The sequence below is a fragment of the Spea bombifrons genome, chromosome 6 (assembly GCF_027358695.1).
Source record: "Spea bombifrons isolate aSpeBom1 chromosome 6, aSpeBom1.2.pri, whole genome shotgun sequence".
Taxonomy (NCBI): Eukaryota; Metazoa; Chordata; class Amphibia; order Anura; family Pelobatidae; genus Spea; species Spea bombifrons.
In genome coordinates this window covers 1,989,467-2,017,052 of record NC_071092.1, presented here as the reverse complement: position 1 = coordinate 2,017,052, position 27,586 = coordinate 1,989,467, and the positions used below count along the sequence as shown (strand labels likewise).

General features: G+C 46.7%; 2 protein-coding genes across 6 annotated transcripts in view; both read right to left on the bottom strand.

Annotated features, from left to right (window-relative positions):
• Positions 1-4,809: 4,809 nt before the first annotated feature.
• Positions 4,810-5,904, bottom strand: LOC128500695 (uncharacterized). Its single transcript, XM_053469945.1, has 2 exons — positions 5,429-5,904; positions 4,810-5,083 (listed from the first exon to the last, which is right to left on the bottom strand). The coding sequence occupies exons 1-2, from the start codon at positions 5,850-5,852 to the stop codon at positions 4,959-4,961; spliced, it is 549 nt and encodes a 182-aa protein (XP_053325920.1). The 5' UTR covers positions 5,853-5,904; the 3' UTR covers positions 4,810-4,958.
• An 828-nt stretch (positions 5,905-6,732) lies between these two features.
• Positions 6,733-27,586, bottom strand: part of FLNB (filamin B) — a 54,451-nt gene continuing 33,597 nt past the window's right edge. The window contains exons 19-47 of one of the 5 annotated variants that reach the window (XM_053468697.1): positions 27,262-27,379; positions 26,895-27,157; positions 25,863-26,460; positions 25,547-25,720; positions 25,076-25,238; positions 24,724-24,884; positions 23,683-23,850; positions 23,080-23,172; positions 21,619-21,742; positions 21,306-21,462; positions 20,698-20,887; positions 19,293-19,540; positions 18,920-18,991; positions 17,997-18,099; positions 17,477-17,617; positions 16,837-16,965; positions 16,518-16,691; positions 16,168-16,326; positions 15,394-15,597; positions 15,068-15,220; positions 14,609-14,731; positions 12,890-13,156; positions 11,632-11,769; positions 11,247-11,362; positions 10,993-11,125; positions 10,373-10,549; positions 9,512-9,730; positions 8,361-8,564; positions 6,733-8,027 (exon numbers count right to left, since the gene is read on the bottom strand). In XM_053468697.1, coding sequence (XP_053324672.1) covers positions 7,840-8,027; positions 8,361-8,564; positions 9,512-9,730; positions 10,373-10,549; positions 10,993-11,125; positions 11,247-11,362; positions 11,632-11,769; positions 12,890-13,156; positions 14,609-14,731; positions 15,068-15,220; positions 15,394-15,597; positions 16,168-16,326; positions 16,518-16,691; positions 16,837-16,965; positions 17,477-17,617; positions 17,997-18,099; positions 18,920-18,991; positions 19,293-19,540; positions 20,698-20,887; positions 21,306-21,462; positions 21,619-21,742; positions 23,080-23,172; positions 23,683-23,850; positions 24,724-24,884; positions 25,076-25,238; positions 25,547-25,720; positions 25,863-26,460; positions 26,895-27,157; positions 27,262-27,379 — 5,157 coding nt within the window. In that variant the 3' untranslated portion in view covers positions 6,733-7,839. Of the gene's footprint in view, positions 8,028-8,360; positions 8,565-9,094; positions 9,170-9,511; positions 9,731-10,372; positions 10,550-10,992; positions 11,126-11,246; positions 11,363-11,631; positions 11,770-12,889; positions 13,157-14,608; positions 14,732-15,067; positions 15,221-15,393; positions 15,598-16,167; positions 16,327-16,517; positions 16,692-16,836; positions 16,966-17,476; positions 17,618-17,996; positions 18,100-18,919; positions 18,992-19,292; positions 19,541-20,697; positions 20,888-21,305; positions 21,463-21,618; positions 21,743-23,079; positions 23,173-23,682; positions 23,851-24,723; positions 24,885-25,075; positions 25,239-25,546; positions 25,721-25,862; positions 26,461-26,894; positions 27,158-27,261; positions 27,380-27,586 lie in introns of all 5 variants that reach the window. The other 4 variants (XM_053468693.1, XM_053468695.1, XM_053468694.1 and 1 more) reach the window with 4 other exon arrangements.

Here is a 27,586-nt window from a genome sequence, read left to right as displayed (position 1 = left end):
TGTCTGAGCTCTGGAAGTCCGCTCCCAAACGCCAAGGACTGACAGTGTTTGGATGCTTTGCCCTGGGGTGAAACAGGTGAGTGGGTCGCCAATTGCCCACTCATTCGCCTTTTCAATGCTGCTGCTGGTGGTGGTGCCAGCATCTCTTCTCTGCCAGTTCGCTTCCTGGCTAGAGTCATGCCCAAAATGTCCCTAGTGGTAAGGGCAGTTTCTCCCCCCTGGCTGCCTCTGTCTGCGGTGTGGCAACGCCTGCTACCTCCGCCGGAGTGGCCAGCTTACGCTAGGGCCTAGTGTCTGAGCTCTGGAAGTCTGCTGCCAAACGTCTAAGACTGACAGTGTTTGGGTGCTTTGCCCTGGGGTGAAACAGGTGAGTGGGTCGCCAATTGCCCACTCATTCGCCTTTCCCAATTCTGCTGCTGCTGCTGCTGCTGGTGGTGCCAGTGTCTCTTCGATGCCAGTTCGCTTCCTGGCTAGTGTCATGAATCAAATGTCCCTAGTGGTAAGGGCAGTTTCTCCCCCCTGGCTGCCTCTGTCTGCGGTGTGGCAACGCCTGCTACCTCCGCCGGAGTGGCCAGCTTACGCTAGGGCCTAGTGTCTGAGCTCTGGAAGTCTGCTGCCAAACGTCTAAGACTGACAGTGTTTGGGTGCTTTGCCCTGGGGTGAAACAGGTGAGTGGGTCGCCAATTGCCCACTCATTCGCCTTTCCCAATTCTGCTGCTGCTGCTGCTGCTGGTGGTGGTGCCAGTGTCTCTTCGATGCCAGTTCGCTTCCTGGCTAGTGTCATGAATCAAATGTCCCTAATGGTAAGGGCAGTTTCTCCCCCCTGGCTGCCTCTGTCTGCGGTGTGGCAACGCCTGCTACCTCCGCCGGAGTGGCCAGCTTACGCTAGGGCCTAGTGTCTGAGCTCTGGAAGTCTGCTGCCAAACGTCTAAGACTGACAGTGTTTGGGTGCTTTGCCCTGGGGTGAAACAGGTGAGTGGGTCGCCAATTGCCCACTCATTCGCCTTTCCCAATTCTGCTGCTGCTGCTGCTGCTGGTGGTGGTGCCAGTGTCTCTTCGATGCCAGTTCGCTTCCTGGCTAGTGTCATGAATCAAATGTCCCTAATGGTAAGGGCAGTTTCTCCCCCCTGGCTGCCTCTGTCTGCGGTGTGGCAACGCCTGCTACCTCCGCCGGAGTGGCCAGCTTACGCTAGGGCCTTGTGTCTGAGCTCTGGAAGTCTGCTGCCAAACGTTTAAGACTGACAGTGTTTGGGTGCTTTGCCCTGGGGTGAAACAGGTGAGTGGGTCGCCAATTGCCCACTCATTCGCCTTTTCAGTTTTCAATGCTGCTGCTGGTGGTGGTGCCAGCATCTCTTCTCTGCCAGTTCGCTTCCTGGCTAGAGTCATGCCCAAAATGTCCCTAATGGTAAGGGCAGTTTCTCCCCCCTGGCTGCCTCTGTTTGCGGTGTGGCAACGCCTGCTACCTCCGCCGGAGTGGCCAGCTTACGCTAGGGCCTTGTGTCTGAGCTCTGGAAGTCTGCTGCCAAACGTCTAAGACTGACAGTGTTTGGGTGCTTTGCCCTGGGGTGAAACAGGTGAGTGGGTCGCCAATTGCCCACTCATTCGCCTTTCCCATTTTTCAATGCTGCTGCTGGTGGTGGTGCCAGCATCTCTTCTCTGCCAGTTCGCTTCCTGGCTAGAGTCATGCCCAAAATGTCCCTAATGGTAAGGGCAGTTTCTCCCCCCTGGCTGCCTCTGTTTGCGGTGTGGCAACGCCTGCTACCTCCGCCGGAGTGGCCAGCTTACGCTAGGGCCTTGTGTCTGAGCTCTGGAAGTCTGCTGCCAAACGTCTAAGACTGACAGTGTTTGGGTGCTTTGCCCTGGGGTGAAACAGGTGAGTGGGTCGCCAATTGCCCACTCATTCGCCTTTCCCATTTTTCAATGCTGCTGCTGGTGGTGGTGCCAGCATCTCTTCTCTGCCAGTTCGCTTCCTGGCTAGAGTCATGCCCAAAATGTCCCTAATGGTAAGGGCAGTTTCTCCCCCCTGGCTGCCTCTGTTTGCGGTGTGGCAACGCCTGCTACCTCCGCCGGAGTGGCCAGCTTACGCTAGGGCCTTGTGTCTGAGCTCTGGAAGTCTGCTGCCAAACGTCTAAGACTGACAGTGTTTGGGTGCTTTGCCCTGGGGTGAAACAGGTGAGTGGGTCGCCAATTGCCCACTCATTCGCCTTTCCCATTTTTCAATGCTGCTGCTGGTGGTGGTGCCAGCATCTCTTCTCTGCCAGTTCGCTTCCTGGCTAGAGTCATGCCCAAAATGTCCCTAATGGTAAGGGCAGTTTCTCCCCCCTGGCTGCCTCTGTTTGCGGTGTGGCAACGCCTGCTACCTCCGCCGGAGTGGCCAGCTTACGCTAGGGCCTTGTGTCTGAGCTCTGGAAGTCTGCTGCCAAACGTCTAAGACTGACAGTGTTTGGGTGCTTTGCCCTGGGGTGAAACAGGTGAGTGGGTCGCCAATTGCCCACTCATTCGCCTTTCCCATTTTTCAATGCTGCTGCTGGTGGTGGTGCCAGCATCTCTTCTCTGCCAGTTCGCTTCCTGGCTAGAGTCATGCCCAAAATGTCCCTAATGGTAAGGGCAGTTTCTCCCCCCTGGCTGCCTCTGTTTGCGGTGTGGCAACGCCTGCTACCTCCGCCGGAGTGGCCAGCTTACGCTAGGGCCTTGTGTCTGAGCTCTGGAAGTCTGCTGCCAAACGTCTAAGACTGACAGTGTTTGGGTGCTTTGCCCTGGGGTGAAACAGGTGAGTGGGTCGCCAATTGCCCACTCATTCGCCTTTCCCATTTTTCAATGCTGCTGCTGGTGGTGGTGCCAGCATCTCTTCTCTGCCAGTTCGCTTCCTGGCTAGAGTCATGCCCAAAATGTCCCTAATGGTAAGGGCAGTTTCTCCCCCCTGGCTGCCTCTGTTTGCGGTGTGGCAACGCCTGCTACCTCCGCCGGAGTGGCCAGCTTACGCTAGGGCCTTGTGTCTGAGCTCTGGAAGTCTGCTGCCAAACGTCTAAGACTGACAGTGTTTGGGTGCTTTGCCCTGGGGTGAAACAGGTGAGTGGGTCGCCAATTGCCCACTCATTCGCCTTTCCCATTTTTCAATGCTGCTGCTGGTGGTGGTGCCAGCATCTCTTCTCTGCCAGTTCGCTTCCTGGCTAGAGTCATGCCCAAAATGTCCCTAATGGTAAGGGCAGTTTCTCCCCCCTGGCTGCCTCTGTTTGCGGTGTGGCAACGCCTGCTACCTCCGCCGGAGTGGCCAGCTTACGCTAGGGCCTTGTGTCTGAGCTCTGGAAGTCTGCTGCCAAACGTCTAAGACTGACAGTGTTTGGGTGCTTTGCCCTGGGGTGAAACAGGTGAGCGGGTCGCCAATTGCCCACTCATTCGCCTTTCCCATTTCCTTTTCCATTTCATTATTTTCCTTCTGATACACAACCAACCAAACATAACACACACAATAACACATATAACACATATAACACACAGTGACATCACACATAACACACATACACACACACTTACAATGCACAAAACACAAGGACCTTTTCCTTGTTATTTGCCCTGGCCTTCACTCACTAATAGCATTACATTAACACTATAACTCACACTTCACCCTATAACATTTTTCCATCCACATACCTGCCAACAGACCCAACTTTTTCAGGGACAGTCCTGCTTTTTTCCAGTCCTGTCCCATCTAATTTAGCTAAACTAGGTATGCAAAATGCAAATACACATAGGTAGGTATAGCTCGGTAGGTAACGCTACTATAAACATTTAATAAATATAATCAAGTACTAAATAATAAATCTAACTTTAAAATACATTTAAATAAACCCCTATTTTTTTTTAAAAAAAAACATTAAAATTAAATTATTATTATTTAGACATAATCCATCTTTAACCAAACCAGTGCACTGCTACTAATCTTAAACATAACCGTACATTAACCCTAAGCTATTTTTTAGTTCTTGTCCAACATTTTTCCATCAGCATACCTGCCAACACACCCAAGATTTTGGTGGACAGTCCTGCTATTTTCCAGTCCTGTCCAATAAGTAAGTTGGGTTGTTGCAAAGTATGCCATTGTAAATAGGTAGCAAATGTTAGGCATGTAAAGTGGTCCAAAATCAATTTAAAAATGTAAAATATTCCCTATTCTTTTATTAAACATCTATGGACAGTACACCTCGGTATGTGTGTGCAACTCTATTGGTCGTTTCGGCAGGGGGCTCGCCTGCCATCAACGAATGAAGTGCATTCTGCAGTTCTGCAATTCACTCGTTGATGCCAGACCAGCCCCCTGCCGAAACGACCAATAGAGCTGCACACACGTACCTTCACGGCAGCTGCTGCTGCTGTGATGTGTTATTAACCCCGTATTAACCCCTGCTAGGCAACCAGGAAGAAAACGAAGATTAAACGAGCACGAAGAATGTCCGCGAATATTCGCCCGAAGAGAAGACAGGAACGGGCGAATATTCGCGGAATACGAAGATTTTTTTTTCCCCGAAGACGAGCACGAAGACGAACACGAAGAGCCCCCTGGTGCCCAAGTCTAATAATAATAATAATCTACCCATTTATGATGGAAATTGATACACGGAAGCTGTATGGCCAAGAGCAACGAGTGGCTGATTTCTAAATAGTCTGAAGCCCCCTCGTCCCGTAATTTGGGGGTCCTGCTGCAAGATGGGAGCCATGGACAGACACCCCCAATGCCGTGAACGAGTGTAAGGTGCAGAAAGAGGGGCTCTGCCTCGTGTTGCTCCATTATGTGCCGGTATATATTTAGGAGTTTGGAAGTACGGAAGATACGACAGGTTAACGCAGAGAAAAAGGTTTAATCGCAGCCTTTTGTTGAGGACATCGCGCGGGGCGCTCCTCACCGCTGGCCACGTTTATCATTTTCCGGTGGGACGCTTTTTCCCCTCCAGAAATGATTATTAAGAAACGAGCAATCTGTCCGAGAACGACGAGGTCACAAAGACTCCGTTATTTCTGTAGAAATGTTCTTGTACAATCGAGGACCTCCCGTGAACTGGAGGCTTAATCTCCTTCACAACCTCACCTGGAAGGGAAACATCTCACGTTATTACATACACACACTTCTGACTTATTTCACTGATGACCTCATAAGTTAACAAAACCTGAAACTGAGACAACTAGTCAACCACCTCCAACAGGTAGTCCTGTCCAACAAAACTTTCTAGTCCACGGCCGGTGACAATGTTTGTCTGTTAAGTTCTGAAAAATGGATGCAATTATATCGGCCCCCGTCTAGTCGCCCGTTTCTCCTGCTGTAACGACTCAAACCTTAATCAGCAGTTGGTCTCGTCTTAGATTCAGGAGCTGTATGTCTATCCCGCGCATGTTTAATCCCCTCACTGTATTAGCCTTGAGGAGAATCACGTACCTAACCTCCAGCCGTACTCCCAGGACGATAACACCGGTAACGGATATTTCTCCTCCGGCCCGAGCTGCTTGCGCTTTTTTAGATACAGAACGCGGCCTTTGCCCTCCTGGGAGTAGCCGTCGTAGCGCAGGGAGGCCGTTCTCGGGCTGACCGGCCTCATGATGCTCAGGTCCCGGATGTCCGCGTTCTCCTGGTCAGTCTGCTTCGGACTCTTGGCCGGTGGTGGCTGTGAAGCTTTGATGGGTGGAAGCGTGACGGCCCCGGCGTTGGGAACGGGGACCTCTCGCCGCTTTCTTCTGCTCTCCCATGGCTTCCCGGGATGCTCCTCGCTGTAGTTCAGCTTCCAGGTCAACCTGGCGAGTTTTTCTTTCTCAATCAGCTCCTTCCAGGAGTTCTGGTTCCGCGTGGTGAGGAAATCTCTCATGTCGAACGCTTGATAAGAGGGGGAGACGTGCAGCCGGCTGAAGTAATGGGAGAAGCCGCTACTGTCTACGGTTGTGTTTATTTGTCGTCTCCTAGGATACGGGTCGCCGGGGCGAGACGGACAACAGCAGGAGAGGCCGCTGACGGAGGGCAGGGTGGACATTGTGGAGTTTTCATGCAAATAAATTACCCCCAGCGCTGTATACAGTAATATAACCCCCAGCGCTGTATACAGTAATATAACCCCCCAGCACTGTATACAGTAATATAACCCCCAACGCTGTATACAGTAATATAACCCCCCAGCGCTGTATACAGTAATATAACCCCCAGCGCTGTATACAGTAATAACCCCCAGCACTGTATACAGTAATATAACCCCCAACGCTGTATACAGTAATATAACCCCCAGCGCTGTATACAGTAATATAACCCCCAGTGCTGTATACAGTAATAACCCCCAGCACTGTATACAGTAATATAACCCCCAACGCTGTATACAGTAATATAACCCCAAGCACTGTATACAGTAATATAACCCCCCAGCGCTGTATACAGTAATATAACCCCCAGCGCTGTATACAGTAATAACCCCCAGCACTGTATACAGTAATATAACCCCCAACGCTGTATACAGTAATAACCCCCCAGCGCTGTATACATTAATATAACCCCCCTAGCGCTGTATACAGTAATATAACCCCCAGCACTGTATACAGTAATATAACCCCCAGCGCTGTATACAGTAATATAACCCCCCCCAGCGCTGTATACAGTCGCCCTGAGCCCCTGGGGTAAGTTGGACCCCTTTTGCCCCGCGTTAAGGGGTTTCAGTTCGCGGATGATGTAAGAAGCCAATCTGACTCGAGGGGCTAGAAAAGTTTATTCCAGTTTATCAATTTCTTTTATTTTTCGAGTATTTTTGTGTTTACAATGTAGCGAGATTGTCACGGTAACGACGCAAATCACAGTAAAAAGCACCTTCATGCCTCCAAAAATAGTGTTTTTTTGTTTTTTTCTGAAAAACATACTAAACACCCCCAGAAAAGAAAAACGAAACAAACGTTTTAGACAAGATATTTTACACAGAATATGAAATATTTTGTAACAACCCCTTCCACAAATATTTTGATCATTTTACACCCCGAATAGAGAAATTTTATTTGCAGCTTCAGAGATGCCCGGTGCAGGAATTTACTTTTTCAAGAATTTTTTTTGAAGAAAATAACCCAAAATGTACCAAATAAGAAGCAATACAGAAATTCAGTACTCAATTTACTATTAAATTAGCAAAATTCTATAGAAAATACTATATTTATACAGAACACAACGGTTTATGAACCGGGCCCCTAAAAAATAATCACAGAATAATGTGCTCTCCTTTCTAAAGGAAAAATATTTTATTCTATTAACACTAAAAACCAATTTAACATTTTATGACATTTATCTATTTGTAAAGGCACAAAAAATGGCAGTTTTTTTCCTCCCCAATGCCATTTTTAGACAAAAAAAAAAAATCGATGATTTGATGTACGGTCGGCATTTATTTCACTCAGAATGACATTAGAAAGAGGATTAAGAAAACATTAATCAGTAGTTACGCCAAAAATCATTTCCAGTTTCTCCAAATTTTGCTCCCCAAATATTTGCGATTTTCGGGATTCATTATCGCCAATTTGCCATAAATACCTTCCCCTTCACGGCAGCTAAAAGGTTAATAATATCGCTAGTTATAAATAAGCCTCTTTCGCAGGAAGAAAGTCAGAAACCAGGATTCGCTCTTCGATTATCGGACGGACGCGTAAAACGCACATAAAACGTTAAATTTCTCTGATATATATAAAAAAAACGTGAGATCTAAAAATTACACGGAATGTTTCGAATTTCTCAGAATCGTGAAAATTCCATATACAATCCTATCGATTATTTTTTTATTTTTAAATTCCTGATTTGCAATCCTCATTGCTTTGGGGGTCCCGGCTGGGAGGTTACGGGACGCTGACGTGGAAGGGGCTGCCGGGAATATGCTCTTCTCCCCACTTCACTACCAGGGTGTAGTCCCCCCGCTCCTTCACGTGGTACGCCACCGAGTACTGCTTGTTTCCGAGATGCTTCACAGAAACCTCCTCGCAGGGTATCGTGGGCCCGTGGACGCCGACCAGCAGGATGTTCGAACCTGCGGAGAAAAAACAAATTGACATTTATTTTTTTTTTAATTATTATAATTTTTTTATAAATATATATTTTTTATTATTATTATTATAATTTATAATTTATTTTTATATAAGAAAGGATTAAATATATCCCTAAAAAACAGGTTCCGACCGGGCATCCCAGGGAATTCCCCCGCAGGCAGGCGCTGTTTTTGGTTATCAATTAAAGTAAAAAATTATCAATTTCTAGAAATGTTACATTATCTTAATATTTGATCGTTTCTTCTGCCCAAAAATGAACCGATGATTGTGTAGCAAGCAGGTTGGCGAAGAAATAAACCAGGGAGTTTTCTTACCCGCTTTACTGCAATCCACGGTAAAAGTGCTTTTTTGCCCAATATAGGCTTTCGACAGACCGGCACCCTTGGACGTCACTTTGCTTGCGTCCGACGCGAACCTCGGCAGGGCGCTGTAGACGGTCTCCGTGGTCGCTCGAGTTACTGACTGCACGATGATGGACGACGTCTCGCTGGCGCTGCCGACGCTAACAAGTCGCTGGCCTGGTGAATAATAAAAAAACCCAAGAACACAGAATCTTATACCGTGCAGAAAACATGGAGGACGCGGCAAACGCCGCAGGATAACGGACGCGGCAAACGCATGGGGATACAGAAGGGTCAGTGGTATCAGTACGTTTGGTGCATTGGCCCCAAGTGGGGAGGAACTCAATGCGTCCAACACCCCGTCTGCCGAGGAGACTGTTAAGACATAAAGGCTCATACGTGTCATGCATGTAAGACTACACGGAGCGCACACGTTACAAACCAGAGAGCCGCTAATCGAGAGACGTCCAAGGATTTCTCCTACAGAGGAAAAAATGGCCTCCGACCTGCATGATGTAAGAAGGTTCCGGTTGGGTCCGCAACGTGTGTTAAGAGTCGGGGCTTTATGGAAGCGTTGGCAGCCATTTTGTACATGGCCGCTGGGATACAATGAAAGCCGACAGACGGCACACACAGGACAGACCGGAGAGATAACGTCATCGTCACACACATGTCCACGTTACGACTGTACACACACAGAGGATTACCTTCCCGGTGTGTAGATTGTGTGACAGTAACGTCCCGCGTTATTTGCCCCTCCAGCACAGAGCGGGGCGCGTCACCTAGACGGCAGAGGCACGAAAATCATACGAAGCAACTCCAGGCGGAGCGGGGAAAGCGGGCTGCGTACTCAAACTAAACACGGCTTCCCTATAATAACCGGGGCTCATAGGAAATAAAAAACACCCCTAGGACGGGGCAAAAAACGAAATCCAACACTATACGGGAATTTACCGGGTGACGGCATCCCAGACCGCGGCGCCACGGAGCGGCCCAAAGCCATCGGAGAACGGACAGCAATGGAAAGACTGGGGGGGGGTCATGTTTGCCATCTTGGGGCCCCGGCCTGTTTTTCCGGTCCTTTCTAGTCCTAGAGGATGACCTTCAGGGGGCCAAGTAATTACCTGTCACGCGAGCCTTGAAGGGGCTGCCGACGATGTGGCTGGGTCCTCCGTACTTCACCCCGATCGTGTAGTTCCCGGGGGCCATCGGGGTGTACGCCACTTTATAGCCTTCCGGGCACTCCTTACACTCCATTGTTACTTTAGAGGGTCCTTCGATGGTGACAGACAGCGCCCCCGGGCCAGCTTTAGTGGTGTTGATGATAAATTCTGACTGTTTTCCTGCGAGTTTCAAAAAGGTCTGAGTTATCAAAGCGTCCAAAGCTGGGCTTATTAAATGGCGGATGGGCAAGTGACTACCTCGGCCTCGGGGGGGGGCTTAGAGTTACAGCAATACCACAAAAAAATGAAAGTGTCGCTCGGCACAGCCTTACGCAACGTGGCCGCTGATAATGCCGCGTATATGAAGGATTTTATTAAAACCAACGAGGGCGTCGGAGTCATTACAACGAAGACGGAGGGAATCTTAATGTATTTTAAAATAAAAACGAGCAATAGCCCCGAAAATAGACATCCTGCGCCCTTCCCATCCGTAACAATGGCTGCACTCGCTGGAGGGCAGATAAGGCTTATCAGAGCCGCGCAGGCACATGCTGCAGCCGTACGTCAAGCTGTCAGTGTGTCTGTCCGCACTCCAAACATTCTGGCAAACGGCTTAGCATCTTACAAAACAGACGTTCCAATAAATCTGCCCCACTGACGGGCATTTATCTTCTCCCCGGACCACGTTTCATTTAAATACTTTACCCCTCGCGGCTCTGGCTCCATGCCTACTTTAGAGTGTAAGCTCTAGGGAGCACCATCACCACCATTATTACAGCGCTATGACAATGAAACACGTTTCTGTACCGGAGGGCCTCTTACCGGTGGTGCCGCGCTCCAGGCCTGAGCCGTACGCCGTGACAAGCGCCGGGTCGCCTTCCTGCCCCGGCTCCCCGACTCTGACCTTGAAGGGGCTTCCAGGAATATGGCTGCCGTTAAACTTCACGTCGATGGAGTGGATCCCGTTCTCCCGCGGGAAAAACCTCACGGCGTATTTATCTGCGGACAACAAGTCCCCCAATCCCCGACATTCAATCTCAGATCAAGCAGACCTACAATAACCCCAGAGCTCAGAGCGCTCCCTATCCTGGAGGTCATCAAAGACACAGAGTTTCATAGAACGCAAAGTATCGTTATAGGATCACCTTTACTAACCACCCCTAAAACAGAGTTAAAGCCCTCCGATCTCTTCATACATATCCCGCAACTCAAGTGGATAAATGGAACAGCCTCCCAGCAGAGGTGGTAGAGGGTAATACAGTGAGGGTATTAAACATGCATGGGATAGACATACGGCTCCTGAATCTAAGACGAGACCAACAACTGATTAAGGTTTGAGTCGTTACAGCAGGAGAAAGGGGCGACTAGACGGGGGCCGGATGGGGCCGATCTGCCGGCAGGTTCTAGGTTTCCATAAATACAAGTAAGGGGGAACGTCTCACCAGGCTCTAGCTCAGATACATGGCATTCCTCCACGGCCCCCGACGGGCTGTGCACTTTGGCATCTATCTTCCCCTTCGCCCCGTTCAGTCGTATGGCGAAAGCCGCCGGATGATTGACTTTTAGTCCAGATTCCTGAGGGTTTGGGATAAACGGATCGCAGAATGAAACAAACGTAACAACTTCTCAGATACAAAAACTGCGCGGAAAATTCTAGAATTAAAGACAACAATAACGAGATTTCGGGGCGGTTCACCTGAAGGCTGGAGACAGTGAGCCGGCGGGCGTCCTCGGAGTGAGCGATGATGGGGACCAGGAACGGACTCTGGGGGATATGCTCATCGTTAAACTTAATTACCACTTCGTAGTCACCTAAAATAAGAGGAAATACTCAAAAAAACAAGAAAGCCAGCAGCAGCATCACAGGGAGAGCATCGACGTCTAACGAATTAGTAAAAAATAACTAAATAAATAAAAATCTACGGAAATCTCCCGTCCGTTAAACATAAAAACACAAAGTAGGAGGTTTACATAAAAAATATATTGGTATTTTAGTAAATATCAGATAATGTTGCTGACTGTTTGTGAATGATGTGAAACCGTCTCCATTCTCCGGAGAACGTCGCTGAGCGGAGACTCACCCGGCTCCTGCACGATGTAGGACACCCCGGAGGAGCCGTCTTTCCGGTCCTCGAATGAGATCTCAGCTTTGCTTGGACCCTCTACGGCGATGGACAGACCCCCAGCGCCAGCTTCCCGCGTCCAAATGCTGAACTCCGCTGAGGCAGACAGACACGGAAAGAGTTAATCGCCAAATCTCCCCGATCATCATCCCCGACCTAAACTACAAATAAGCGACTGAATCCATCCGACAACAGGATCCACTCCGAAAGGAATTTCCCTCATAATTCACAAAGCATCAAAGAGACCCAAAACTCTGGATTCCACCCAAAAGAAATTCCTCGGCCAGGACTAAGAACGTTGGCTTTATGAAAGTCCATCCGAAAATAACTTTGGGGGTAACAAAGAATCTATTCATGGAAGTTTGATATAGCGAATTATCATCGTGTACGCGGGTTATAACCACCTGGACGCCGGCCAGAACCTGGGGAAACGCACCAGAGGCCATGAGCACCGAACGCCCCATTCATCTGCGTCCAAGAATAACAAAGGCCCGGGGTTTCCTCCGACCGCGTACGGCTTGTAAACGCCATCAAACCCCGATCGCCGAGCCTCCTCGTGTTAAGAGATCTTGACAAGGAGCCAGAGACCGTCTAGAGCGCTCTTCCTAGATGTGCCCTTAATTTTAGAAACGCTCGGCACGTACGACGCTCTTACAGCGCAGCGACCCACGGAAATACGGCACACATGAGATATTTTGTGCCTGAAACGCATCTTTCCATCTGCTGCGCAGAGCGTTCAGGATTTTCTATCAGGAATTCCCATGCAGAGCGTCTCCATCTGCGCTTCCAGCTCTTTCCGAGCGTTTAATGGCTCCCTGAAGTCCTTCGCTCTCGCTATAAATTGGCTGCTGAATGTGCGAGTTTTTTGGGTTTTTTTTTTTAGAATGCGCACATGGCTTGAGACACAAGAAGCTGTCCCATTAAAAAGAAATAAAGGTTAAAATCATGAGCGTGCCGTGGGAATGAGGATATCCTTCCAGCACACGTGTTGTTGGATAGTTTTGGGGAAGAGAAGAATGATATAGCGTGGGGGCCGGGGAAATAAGGCGATTAGCAGCTGCGTTTAGGTCCGCAGTGATTTATTACGCCATCAAGTCCAACCCGCGCTAAAGACCACAAAAACCCCAATGATTTCCAAGGGTGCCATAAGAGGGTTCTTTGTTCCCATCACCTGCAGCACAGACTATATGGGGCACTTGAGACCTATGATGCCTACCTGGGACTCCAGCTTCTCCTCTCTCCAACCCAGGACCTCCAGCCTTGACTTTTTCTGCTCCTCCTTCACCTAGAGGTCCAACAGTGAACTGGAAGGGGCTGCCCGGCACGTGCTCCCCTCTGTACTTCACACTCACTGTGTGGACCCCCATTTCTTGCGGCACGAAGCGCACGCAGGTGGTGTTCTGGCCAAGGTCAACAATCTCGGCCTCATCTGTTCTTCCGGAGGGGCTCGTAACTTCCGCTGTCAGTTCCCTCATATCGATTTCTAAGCAGAAAATGTAACGTGTCAGCAACCGGCTACATCTGGGCAACAAATACGCCATTAAAAAACTGCAACATCAACAAAATACAGTATCATACAATACTGTGAGTCTTACACGTAACATGCGTCATGCCGGTGGGGTACATCGACGATGTACAAGCAGATATATCGATGATTAACAGTGTAGATATGTATACAAAGGATGCCTATATTCTAAATAGTGAAGTCCATAAAAATATATTATACTTTTTAAATAACTACATATAATAATTTAAAAACTTTTCTTATCAAATATTTTTTTTTTTTTTTTTTTTTTTTTTATTAATAAATTATCTGGAAGTCAGGATTACCGGATTAAAAATAAAAGTCCTACTGAAGTTATTTCCAACTAAACTAAACTCTAAAAAATTAAAACCAAGAAGTAAATGATGTTCTGGCCGCATCCTTTTGTACTAAAGGAGAGTACTCAGAGGTTGGGCAGACTGGATGGGCCTTCTGGCTCTTATCTGCCGTCACTTTCTATGTTTCTATGTTTCTATCCTTTGGAACATCGACAATCCTTTTAGAATTTTGTTGTGTTGATTGGGACTTTTCGGCACTTAATCTCGGTTTTAATATATACAGAGAATTGATTGCCTGCCTGCCTGCCTGCCTCCAGCCACTCGAACGATTTTTCATAACTTGCCCTTTGGGGTTAACCAAGTTTATGGCACGTCAGGAGTTTAAGCGTCCCAGAGAGGGCGTTACTGAAGCTTGCAGACTATCGCTCCAAATGATACAATATTAATGGAATTGATGTGGCATGGCATCTTTGCCGAAGAGCCAGTGACGGAGGCAGGCATTGCTGGCCAAAGAAAACATGAAAGCTGCACTCCAAACCAGCCATGCAGTGCATTAAAATGCTATGGCTACAGCCAATCACGCTCATGCCCAGTGCTTTAACACACCCGGTGCCCCTACACCCCTTGATACGGGGAACCCTTTCTCATCTGCAAGCCCATCCGCCTGTTGTGGAAATGGATTTTGGGACGAAAGGGCCTGACGGGACAAGGTCATTTGGAACCAAGTAACTACGGAAGGATAAGACATGGTGTGATAAAAAAATAGATTAAATTACAATCATAATGATAAAAGCTAAACATTTTCAGCATAAAACCTTTTATACGGCCGTTAAATCTCCTGTCAGCTTTCCAGTCTAACTCAGTTTGATTTTCCTGTAGAATTTTAGCCAAATTCATTTTTTGCACCCGGGTGCAGATTGTGCATAAATATACATTTGGAATTAAAATAACTTTGCATGTAGACAGGACTACGATTGTGAGCTTCAGCCTGCTCAGTAAATATTTTACGCGAATAAACCGTTCCGCATCATTTATTGAAAGATTCTTGGTGTCCGGGGGGGAATTTCGCATCGGATGAAAATCCACAACAAATAAAAATATATCCGCGGCTCACCTGGTATTTTCAGATTTAGCTCACAAATGCCACCCACAGAGGCCACGGACGGTGCTTTTCTTCTGCGGACGATGCTCTCTTTCACTCTCCCTTCCCCGCTGACTTTGGCCGTGAAGGGACTTCCTAGAAGAACGCCGACAAAGGGGGCAAGTGTAAGTTTCTACAACGTATCAAAGGCTTATTTGGTGGTAACAACTCACAAGCCTCCATCCTCCCATGCTGGATTTGTAGAGAGAAACAGATTGTCCTTTCCTGGATCTTCTGATTAATGGAAGAAGCACTACATTGATGGACAGCTACTCTTTCTAAGAGCATCTGCAGCAGCTGAAGTCATTCTAAGTCAGGTTTGAAACTACATATAAAGTCCCTCCATGAGTGGGAAGATGATAAAATGATGACATTTCATTTTAAGGCAGTTTCACAACATTTTCCCGAGCACATTCCTGGGGGTTCCTTTACCTGGAACGTGCTCGTCCGCGAATTTGATGGAAACTATGTAAACGCCAGGCTCCGTCGGACAGTAGGATACTTGGCATGTTCCGTCTTCCAGGTCTTCTGTCTGGATGTCCACCTTGCTGGGTCCCTCCACCGATAGCGAAAGTCCGCCATAGCCTAGAACACAGTGAGTGGGGAGACTTAAGAGGCGTTTTTCTGATTGTTTTGGCTGGTGATGTAAAACTGAGACAAGTTACGGCTGATGTAGACTAAAAGTCCATTGATGCCACCAATTAAAATGAGCTATTAAGCAGGTGGTAGTCCATCCAGTCCTAAAGCCACCGACTTACCCGCCTCCCTGGTGTCCACAACAAAATCAGACATCTCAAACGTGCGTCCTTCCGTCAGCCCCGGTCCAAACACCTTCACCTTGCTGGCGTCTCCTATTTCGGATTGATACACCATGATGGAGATCGGGCTGTTGGGGACATGGCGGCCATTTTTCTTTATGCTGACCAGGTGCTCTCCAACTTCCCGTGGGATAAAGGAAATACCTGCAAGCCAGCAGTAACCTCTTAAAACACACAATTAACAGTTTTCTATCCACAGGTCTGGGTTAAAAAAAATAATTGAGGTGTCCTTGGGTGCACAAACCACAAATTACATGCAAAATCACTCAAAAAACAGGAACCCAGCCAAGAACTTACGCGTGGGTCATAAATCTCTGTTATTGTTACAAAAACCCATAACCGCACATATCCGTGTTCCTAAAAAGGTTCCTTGAGGATAAACGTCTCGTATCATCAAACCTTGGACTCAACTTAAGGCTGGAGGCCCATAACGGGGTCTTTCTAAGCTTTTGCCAAGTCTATTGTATAAAGCCAAAGGGTTAATAATGACATCACGCCTTTAAACAATAACACATCCTCGCTCCTCGTCCGCCCCTTTCAATGGCTGCCTGCCATACGAGAGACAAAACAGGATTGTATCGGCTCCCGATGCGGCGCCCTTCAGCAGGACTTTAAATTGTTGAATGATTTTAAACACAAAATCAGATTAAAAGCGAATAATAAGGACTTTAATCTAATAACGTCGTGAAGCCTCTGCCCGGGTTATTTTGTTACCGATATGATTGTTTGGAAGCCTCTTCAAGATGCAGGGCTCGTCGCGGCCGGACGGGGCTTTGATGCTGGCGGTCAGGAGGCTCAGATCGGTCTCGTTTATGTCCAGCAGGAAATCAGCCGTGGAGCCGAGCTTGACCTGGGAGCGTCGTCTGCTATCATCTGAAACAATAACCGAGTTTGTGTTATTTCTCCGGTAACAGCGCGACACGCGATGAACGGCGCGTGGAACAGAAACATGAGGTCTACTAACTTTGGAAACGGGTGAATCGCTCCTATTTTGTGAATTCTCTCTGTTCTATACCTGTTACTGGAAAGGTTTCTGTAGGAGTTCCACCAGTGCTGCCAGTTACCTGTGATTTTGGCGACGAACGGGCTCCCGGCAATGTGAGTGTCGTTGTATTTCACCAGAATGCTGTAATCTCCCGGCAGGGTTGGCAAATACGTCACGCTGCACGTTCCGTCTTTGTTATCGATGCAGCTGATTTCCGCTTTAGAGGGTCCTTCGATGGCCAAATCCAGACCACCTAAGACAGGACAGATATCCTTTCAGCCCGGATCCCAAGAAGGTTGGACTCACCGGGTAGAGACTTTCACCGCTACGTATCCCAGGCCTATATAATGACCAACATTCTATCGGAAATCGCCCGTATTCCCCGGAATCACACGTACCTTCACCCGCATCTTCCGTTACGATGGTGAATGTCGCCGGCTTGTTGGCCACCCCGTATATAAGCCCCGGACCAAACGCAGAAACGCTCCCCGTGTCTGGATAGTTCACGAAGAACTGCAGAGGGCTTTCTGGAATAAATCAGAGGGAATGAAACCCGTTCTAAAAATGTGATCCTCATACAAAGCTGGAGAAATCTCTGCCATGAACGGATTCAGCGATATTTTATATCCTGGCCAGAGCTCGACGTGCTTTTCATTCCCAGCCTGCGAAATTCTCAATCACATAAAAAATAAACTTCTTAAATCTAATCTTCTAGCCTCCCCCAAATGTAATAGAGCTTTTCACCTACAAAAAGGCATAGTTTTAAGGGGAAAGAGCCTTCTGACATATATATAGATATAGGGAAGTTTATTTTTAAATTGGGGAGAAAGGTTTAAAGAAAGATATCAGTTCTAATCCTCTTCTATGACCTTTCGAGTACGGGCGGTGTAGAAAGGTGTTATTCTTTGAAATGTTTCCATTTGTAAGTAATTCCTTTTTTTTTTTGTTAGTTTCCAGATACTTTTTTCCCCTGAAGATAAGAATTTTCTGCACATTCAGAGTAAAAGGTTAACAGACGAGTAAAGCAGTTCCTCGAACCTGGAATATGAGTTCCGTCGCATTTAATATGCAGCTCGTGAAGACCGGTCTCCGTCGGCACGTATCGGATGGACACCGTCCCGTCTTTGTTGTCTACAATTTCTGCTGGCGCTGTCTTCCCAGAAGGCATGTGAACTTCGCCTGCGCGGCCAGACACAAAATAACACGTTTTACACCCGTTCAGGAAACAGAACTTTTCTAGAAACCAGCCGGCCTCTCCCTCCATCATAAAGAAGATACGAGATACAATGTAACCTGCTGGGAACCTGCCTGCAGATAACGAAGACCCTCTGTATAGATACATCTTACGTTACTAGGTTTAATTCGGCAAAAGGATAAGTCGTCAGTCCACAAGTCTTGGGACATTTGGTTTGGTAACCGACGGCATCAAGAATTCAGTAGAGACATTCATAAAGCGAACCCTATTTCACCGTATTTCACCCATTCAGCTGATTAAAACGTTGGCCCGTTCAAGTTACCCAATCCAAACAGAGGACGTTATGACCCGTTGTCCGGTTACCTGTTATATCTCCGGTCCTGACGGCAAATGGAATGACCAAATCAAAAGGCTTGAACCCCAGGCCGTTTATCGACCCAACCTGAGAGTACGGGGACTCCGACACCTGGAACGTAGAGCGCATCAGAACAATGTTCTCAAGGACATCGCAACTCAGCCGGCGCCGGTGGTTCTACAAACGGACCATGCGTGCAACATAAAAAAAATATACCCTGTAACATCCTCTTATTAATCAGGAAAATCGGGTTTCCAACAGAAAATCTTTTCTGCGTCACAAGAATGGATTATCCAGAAAAAACCCAAAGGCATTTTGCACTTGGCTTCATCCAAACAGTGGCTGATATATTATTTAAATATATATTATATAGAAGCTGCCCCGCTTTTATACCCCTGTGTACCCTGAACCATGCATGGTCTATTTGCAGAACCCCCGGTATGAAGCAATAAACCAGATTTTTTGTGGCGGTGATAAAGCAGCCAAGGTCTGTCTGATGCATTAAGGTTCATTCAGTGAGATCTGGAAAGAAAGTAACGGTCACGTGGAATGGAGCGTGAAGCGACCCCCAGCATTTCATCGCTGCGGACGGGTTTAGTAGAAATGATTTCCTATTATAAAAAAAATAAAATAACCCGAAACAAAAGAAAGTATAAACGTTTGTCAGCGGTGACGAGCAGCGTGCAGGGCAAGAAACGATTCCTCGAATGATGGAAAGAGAAAAGCCAACCTTACAGAATAATAATAATGATTTTGTTGTGATTTTTCTTCCCCTAAAAATGCCAAAATTTTATGGATAAAAAAAAAAAAGAAAATGTATCAGCAAGTGATCAAATCAGGCCAAGAACGGACAGAAGCAGTTCCAAAAGCAGCGATGTCATTTTCTGCAATGGAATAAAAGATGGAGGAAACGGGACGGAGCAAATTATACCAGATCCTGGTATCCTGGAGGACTAGCATTAAGAGCCAGATTCTGCACCGCGACGGGGGCTTCATCTGTAGCCTGGTCAGTGGAACAAGGAGGTTAAAGAGGTCACGGTACATATCAGCGGCGTGAGACGGCAAGGGTGCCACGTGGGCCAAACGGCCACTCGCGAAGAGGACGCTCCACATTAACAGTAGTACCCAGGAGCTCTGGACACAACGGGCATTGGTGTCAGAGTATACGTTGGTCAATGACTGGCATCCAACACCGTATGTTATATTAACCTATTACATACGCTGTACCTTAGTGGCAAAAAAGGTTCACCAAAGACCTAATTCAGTTTGTGGTCTGGAGATACTTTTAATAAATACGTTCTCACCATCACTGTGAACGGGCTGTTTGGAATGTCCACTCCACCAAAGCGCACATGTATGACGTAGGGCCCGGTTTTAGCCGTAGTGTAGAAGATGTCGTACGTTCCATCTGCGTTCTCGATGACATCGGCTTCCGACTCCAAGCCATCGGGGTCTAGAACGGTGCAGGTCACTTTACCTTTCCCTGCCGTGGTGGCGTCAACCACAAACCCAACCTCTTCCCCGGTCTTTACTGCCGATTGGATTCCGGGACCTTAACAAAGTAACAGATCGGTGAGAAACAAACAGTATGCATTTTTCCATCTTTAACAGAATGCGGAATCTTATGTAACGAGATTTAAAATGAGTTTGCTAAACCTTCCAGCATTCTATCCCTCAACACCGATGAGATTAATAAACCACAAAACCTGATGGCCACAAAATCCAGAGGTTTCTAATTTAAGGCCAAAGATTATCCCTAAATTCACAGAGCAGGAGATGCTAAGAGCTCACTTTTTTAGCATAACATTAAGAACTAAAGCTGCCAGAGCCATCAAATAACTGCCGGCGACACATTGTGTCCAGAATAGGGTTACACGTAAAGCGAGGTCTTTCCAGAAAGCCTCTTTGGTCAAGAGGACAAAAGTTCTAAAACCAACTGAATTTCCGGATAGAATTCGCCCGATCAGGTTTTACAATCAGAAGGGAATTTTAAAGTAGGTGAAACAGGACTCCTTAATGCTTCCTTTCAGAAAACCAAACTCCGGAAAAGCAAATGCGTCCTTCGCTATATTTAGATCCTACAGGAGCCGGCTAGTCATTCACTTCTAAATGTTTGTGGAGTCGGAACGTAATGTATCCCCCTTCTCATTCATATCCAAAGAACCTGAGCGGAAAAAACTCCACTAAAAGCTAAGGGTCCGGCAGACGCTGGGTGATCGACCAATGAAAAGATTATGGCTGAATGAGATATTTTATTCTTTAAGAACAAGGGGGGGAGGGGGGACACTGTCTTGAATTGCCATTGAAATGAGTCGTCATCATCATCATCATCATCGTCATTCCCACATCATAAACCATAAACCAGTCTTTGGACAAAACGCTTAATGAGCCTACCTGGTGTTAAAACAGTAGAATGCACTGATATATGGACAATATAATAGTTGTATTGCACCCAAAATATAGATAAATATAATAAAATCAACCATTTACAACATTAACGCCGTCTGAGCTGGATTTCTTATCCATTTCATGTTATTTTAATGGACAAAATCTGCTTTTCTTTTAAAAAGAAGGAAACTTGTGACCCCAAACCTTTGAATGTTAGTGTGTGTATAAATGGTTCCACATTTTGATGTAATTGGGGAGACTGGGCACAGATACAGGGGTTTCTAGTAGGTTGGGGGCTTCTTCCATTGTGCGGTATCATACCTGCAGCTGTACATTTACTGGCGTCTCCAGATGGCGTTGCTCGAATTCTGTAAGGGGAGTATGGGATGTCATCACCTCCGTACTTCACTGCAACCTGATAGCGTCCAGTTTTGTCCGGGACGTAGGACACAGCGTAGGTACCATCTTTGTTATCCAGAATTTGGGCTTTTTTCGGCTTGCCCTCTTGGTCCTGTGAAACGGATACAGAAAAAAGGGAGGAAATATTTATCCAGGAATTAAACTGGCAGCAAAAACATGCAACAAATAATCCTGAAAGCAGCGTTGGCGTCACTGCGCACAAAACTAAACCCAATATCATTTGAGTAGAGTCAGCATCCACAGTTGCACTGACTGAAGATGTGGACAACATTAACTCCTTAGCCGTTACCACTAACCCAGTGCAATGGAAATTCCATCTTCCATGCCAAGGAGCAGTTGTGAGATGCTTTTACACCAGAATCCTCTCTTTTAGCTGCGTATAGAGTCGCGTATAGAGTCGCGTATAGAGTCGCGTATAGAGTCGCGTATAGAGTCGCGTATAGAGTCGCGTATAGAGTCTATGCTTGCTTGTGGAATATACACATGCTAAAAAAAGAGATTACACTCACAGTAACTTGGACAGATAGCAAGCCCTGTCCAGCATCCTTAGCATCAATGGCGAAATCCACAGGCAGACTCGCAGGAACCCCTTGGGAGCTGAGCCCAGGGCCGCTGGCTGTGACTTTGCTGGCATCATAAGTTGGGAGAACCTTCACCTTGAAAGGACTGAAAAGGAAATTAATGTCAGCTCCAAGTCACAAAATACCTGTAGCAGCAGCTGTTTACCGCATCACAACTGATAACGCAAGCACACATGTCACACGCTAACCGACGTTGCATATTGTGGCCAGCCGCATGCAGATGTATCGGGTACTTTCATACCTTCGGGGGATCTCTTCGTCTGCGTACTGGACAGAGACGGTGTATGGTCCCTCCACACTGGGTGTATAGCTCACTGTATGCGTCCCGTCTCCATTGTCTGACACTTCAACGGGTTCAACCACCCCTGTACAAAAATACATGAACGGATGATTATGTTTCTTTACGGACATGAAATAGGAGTTCATACGCATCTGAAAACCAGAATTCACCCCATTCCAGCAAGCGGCTGATCGGTGGGTGGGTGTATTGGGTGTTATACACAGATTTATATCAGTGGATGGTAAATGGTGGATTTCTGCCATGTCCGGCATTCAGCTTTGGTAACGTACCTGATGCCATTTTACATACCGGATCATTAAATGTTCCTATACAATGTTGTTTGCTCCAGGAAACAGGTTAGGGGATTGTTAAAGCGAGAGGCTGATGTAAGTCTGAGTGCCCTCGGGGGTAAGAAGGTCTTACACCCAACGGGCATTCATAGGATTAAATGGAATTAAGGGTGTAAATAATACCAGGACAGCCTTTGGAGTATTAGAGCTGTGAGAATCCAATGTGGGGTCATAAACCGTTTGTCCTCAGTATTAGATACAGTTTCAGAATACATTACTTTATAGAAATCACAAACAATCAAGAAGAATTGATGAAGAAAAAGACTCTCCGATCATGCAATGATAATTCAGTAAAAAGCAGCAGACTATCCAGCGCGATGGCTTTTAACATAAAATAGAAAATGAAGTTGATGAGAAACGTAAAGAATAATAAAGAATGTATAATGTAACAAACACCTAAGAACTTTGGAATTTAGTAATTTAGTCCACAATAGGCCTGACTCAAAGAGGAGACCAAACCCACACACGATACAATGTAACAGGTTGTAAATTATATATATATATAGTAGGATTATTTGGGTAAACTGGTCAATGAGAATTTTGAGACACGTCTTTCAATGCTTGAGCACTTGAGGGATAATCCCACGGGGAGAAGTCTTGTTCTACAGCGAAACAATCAGACATTTGTTCTTTTTCGATGTATGTGAATTTTATGGAGTTGGCTTTATGGTCTCCGTCAGCCGACGCCATCGCAAAGGAGAGTCTGCAGCAACCAAGGTGCGTTCCCACGGGCCCAACGGCCGAAACTTCCAGTCCATTCAATCAATGGCCAAGACGTGGCTTCCTAGCTATCAGATTACAACCCAACAACCTCGTCCAGCCGCGCAGGTTCAGCGACAGCTGGACGATCACTCAGGCTAAATTTCGGGACAGTTTCGGCGCGGCGTGAGAACGCACCTTTAAATCACCAATAGTAGAAGACGTTTTCACTAAAAGCATTTGTTTATATTATTAGAGATCAGGACGGATTGTGATTATTTTGGGTCGGAGGGATCATGAATGATGGAAGTTGATCAGGATTCATTAGGAATAGTGTTTTTTTTTCCTGGAGCAGAGGAACGAATGTTCAGACCTGAGCCGTTTGCATCTCGCTTGAAGTCACCTTTAAAGAAATCTGAAATGGCTTTCAGCGGGCTGCGTCTCGTTAGCGAATCTGTCTCATCGACTAGAAACAAAGATCAACGTAAAACCCGCCTGGCGAGGCAGCACTGAAGACACGGCTAGAAATACTCAATTTTTATTCTGAACGTAATATAAAATCGGCCATTCGCCCGAAATAGGTTTTTTTTTTGTATACAACACTTTATGGAAATAAAAGATCCAAAAAGGATCCAATCGGTGAGAAAAAATATCAAATAGACTCGATATCGTAGGAAAAGTATCAACACGAACAATTCGGCGGCTCATCGTGTGATCGCTACAACTTTGTAAAGTCTTTAAAATATTAATAGTTCTAGAAAAGAAAACGCAATTATTTTTTCTCCAAAATATTATGATTTCACTTTAAAAGCATCTTTTAAGGAAAACGGTTACCTTCTTTTATGGAGAAAATTATAAAATAAGCAAGAAAGACATTTTTTGAACGATCGTTGCCGGTTAACGATATAATCCGGGGTCTTCTCTCGGTTATAACGCCCCTATAAATACCAGTCGCCCGGATCGCGGAATCCCTTACCTCTCGGCCCCATCACCTGCACGTTCAGCGGAGCGACCCCCGCTTTGCTGCAATCCACAGTAAATTGTTGAGGGATTTTTGCCCGGACTCCTTGCCCCGCTCCGAGTCCAGATACCTTCACCTTGCTGGGATCCACCACATCCTTCACGGGGACTTTGAAGGGGCTTCCTGCGGGGTAAGTAAAGAGTTAACCAGGAGGTAACGGGGAATAAACTTCTATACAACAAACAAAAGCGTGGGGCACATTATTAAAAACCACCATTCCCAGCCCTATGAGCGATTGTATCGAGCAACCAGTTACCCCACAAACGTTACCATCCTCAGCATTCCGGATAAAAGGCTCCAGGAAACCGGAATCTTTACAGATAATAATAAATAATTCCCCCGACCAATATCATCTATTTTCTACAAAATACAGAAAAACTTCACATTCCGCCCATGATGTCAAAATAGATCAGAATAACCGACGTTTAAAGCCAAAACGGCAGCCGCCGCCGCGACCGGACGATGCTCTCTCGTTTCACGGCGGTTCCGTTTGTGACCCCAGATCCGCATTTCAGGAAATTGGAATAAAAACCTTAAATATTTAGCACGGAGCGCACGCCACGAATACATCTGCCACGTCTGACGTCTCCTATACTCAGACAAGACTTTATTAGGATGTAAAAACCGCAGACCGGAGGAAGCCGTTCCCACGTAGGCAGCCACAAAAGCCTCGTCCGAGAGGTTTCGTTACAAAACCCCGAGTGGGGCAGAGATGGGGCAAAAACTAGAGGCTTTTCTTCACCTGACACCGTAAGGTTTTATCCGCCTATCAGCTTCACCCCTGTAGTTCATACACAAGGCCGACGTAAAACGCGTTGGCGCCACTCAAATACGGAATGAACGTGAGGAAAGTCTCCACCGCGTTCCACCTGCGTGTAAAGCCCCTAACAAAGCCGTAAAAAGTCATTAACTACTAAATATCTCGCCCATAGCCAACGGATTAATAGACTATATCGTTCCATTAATAACACGGGCAGTATCCCCGGAAACCCGTACCTGGAACGTGTTCTCCATCATACGTGATGTTGACATCGTAGTCTCCCGGGGCGTAAGGGATGTATTCCACGCTGCAGCTTCCATCCTTGTTATCCTTACAAGACATTTTGGACTCCGACGGCCCTTCGACCGTAATTCCCAGACCTCCGATCCCTGCCCCCCTACAAAAGGAATATCGGTTTGGATGATAAACGGTAAATGTAAAAATCCCATAAAAACTCCTAAAAACCATCGCTAAATCACCACGAAAACGCGACTTTACCAAATCATCAGGATAAAACCGTAAATGTATTTTAAAAGATGTTTAAACCTGGGAAACGGCTACAATAATCACTGCTTTATTATCCGTTACCTGGTAACGACTGTGAACGCGTTGGGTTTGTTGGTGAAAGCTTCCGTTAATCCGGCGCCCTGAGCGTTCACTCGTTCCGGGAAACATCCGTCCGTCACGGCCACTTTAAACGGGCTGTTCGGGACGGATTCATCGTCGTACGTCACCTTCACGTTATGGATACCTTAGAAAAAAAAAATCAAGATTCCATAAAGAACATTTTTTTTTTCAATATTTTTAAGTTAATTGGAAAAAATTGCATAACGAAAAAAAAAAATCCTCTTATTAACAGTAAACGAAGAAAGATTAACGAAAAGTCTGGTTTCTTGGTGATAAAAGCAGGACATTTGTCATCGGAGACGGCGTACGAGTTCCCGCCGCGGTTACGCGTTTTATACGGAGAGAATACTGGTTTAGGAGTAGTGGGGGAGGGGAGAATAGCGGCCCTAAAATCCTTTATCCGCAGCCGCCAACGACAGCCGGGGCTTCTACCTTTCTCAAACGGCGTGTACTCCACGTCATACGTCCCGTCTCCGTTATCGTTGACGATACAATCCGTGGAGCCTCCGGAAGGATTGGTGATTTTGGTTTTGACGTGATTGCCCCCGGTCTTTGTCAGAGGTCGCGCATCCACGGTAAAATTTGTTGTGGCTTCTCGGAAAACCTCTGTTTATAAGAAAACGACAGCGTGTAATTATAACATATATCGGTAAAACTTAAAAATGTAGATACTTCTTTAATTCGGCAGAAACCATGAATTCACCGACCCTCCGTCTGCCTAATGAGTGGTGAAAATGTATTTACTTACCACCCCCTTCGGCTCCAGGTCCAAAAACTTTAATTCTGCTGGTATCCACAGCCGGGTCAACTTTTACGCGAGCGGGAAACTTCGGCACCGGTTCTCCGCCGTACTTCATAGCCAGCGTATACATGCCGGCAAAGAGCGGCACGTAGGTCACCGCGTAGGTTCCATCTTTATTATCCTGAACGTTTACGTCTGCCTTGGAACCAGAGTCGGACACGGCTTCCACTGCCAACTTTCCCGGCCCTGCTTGCGAACAATCGACGTGGACCAAGCCGGTTTCCCCCACCTTACCGCGCTCCAGGCCCGGGCCGGAAGCAACGACTTTGGTTGGATCAAACGGCATTTCTATGTCGGCTTGGAAGGGTGACCCAGGGATGTGGGTCTCTTCAAAAAGAATATTTACAAAATACTCCCCAGGGGTAGTTGGGAAATAAGAGACCGAGCAGGTTCCGTCACCGTTATCTGAACATTCAATTTTAGCTTCACAAGGACCTTCAACAGTTAGGCCAAGTCCACCGGTACCTGCTCCTTTGGTATCAATAGTGAATTCTGCAGGCTTCCCAACAAGACCTCCTTGCAGGCCGGGGCCATAGGCTTTAACCTAGAAGAAGGAGCGTAACTCTGGTTTGTATTGGATACAGAATGACGCAACATCGGGCTGCGATCAACAATTGCTTAAAACAAAAAGGTCACAGTGTTGATCCCCAACTCTACAGAAGACACTCTAGACGTTCCCGCTGAACACGGTGGAATTAGGCAGAGATAGCTGAGCCTTCTGTGATTGAGGAGATCCTGAAATTGGTGCTTTTAGGGGTACGAGAGGACAAAGGCTGGGCTCCCAAACGAACGCAGACAATGAGAACCGGATCATTTTGAATCTCATCTCAACACACGGAAGTAAGGATCATAACCCTCGATTCCCATCTTCTGCATCACAATTATTGTAATTCATCACTTTCAGGTCTGCTTAAAAATCTAATCAAACATTTATTTTGACGCTCCCACAAAGACAAAATCCATGAGCTTCCAACCTACCTTTGTGGGATCAGGAGGTAACGTGGCTTCCACCGTATACGGACTTCCAGGAACGGGATTCCCATCATAACTCACATCAACGCTGTAGACGCCTTCTTCTTTGGGAATATACTTGGCCGTGCTGGACTCTTTGTTAGGAACGGGTTCCACCAGACATGGCACCGACTTCCGGCTGGGACTGGACACTTTCACCTCCAGCTTACCCTGACCCCCAGCTCCTTTCGTATCCACCACAAACTCCTGGTCTTTCCCCACCTCCACTCCTGCGGAAATCCCAGAAGAACATTTTTGGTGACCGGTCTGACTCACTAGTCTACGAAAAAGGGTTATGCTAAAAAAAAATAATTAAAAGAACGGTCAGACTTACGGCTATCCAGACCGTTGACTTTGACCTTGCTGAGGTCCAGAGGAGCGGCCACTCCAACCGTGAATGGACTTTTCTGAATGGGGTCTCCTCCGTAATTCACCGCTATTTTCATTTTGCCCTAAAATATAGAAAAAAACCTTAGATTTTATAAATGAAATAAAAGGTTCGCCAAAAAAGTTACAACATTTTTTTGGAACACTGAATATACTTTCTTCATGTAAATGAAAAGTTCATGCAGACAACGCGTCCGTGTTCTAAGGTTCTGCACTCGGAAGAGCTCCGCACGTGTTTCTAATTATGTCGTTAAAGGGGGAAGGTGAAAAGT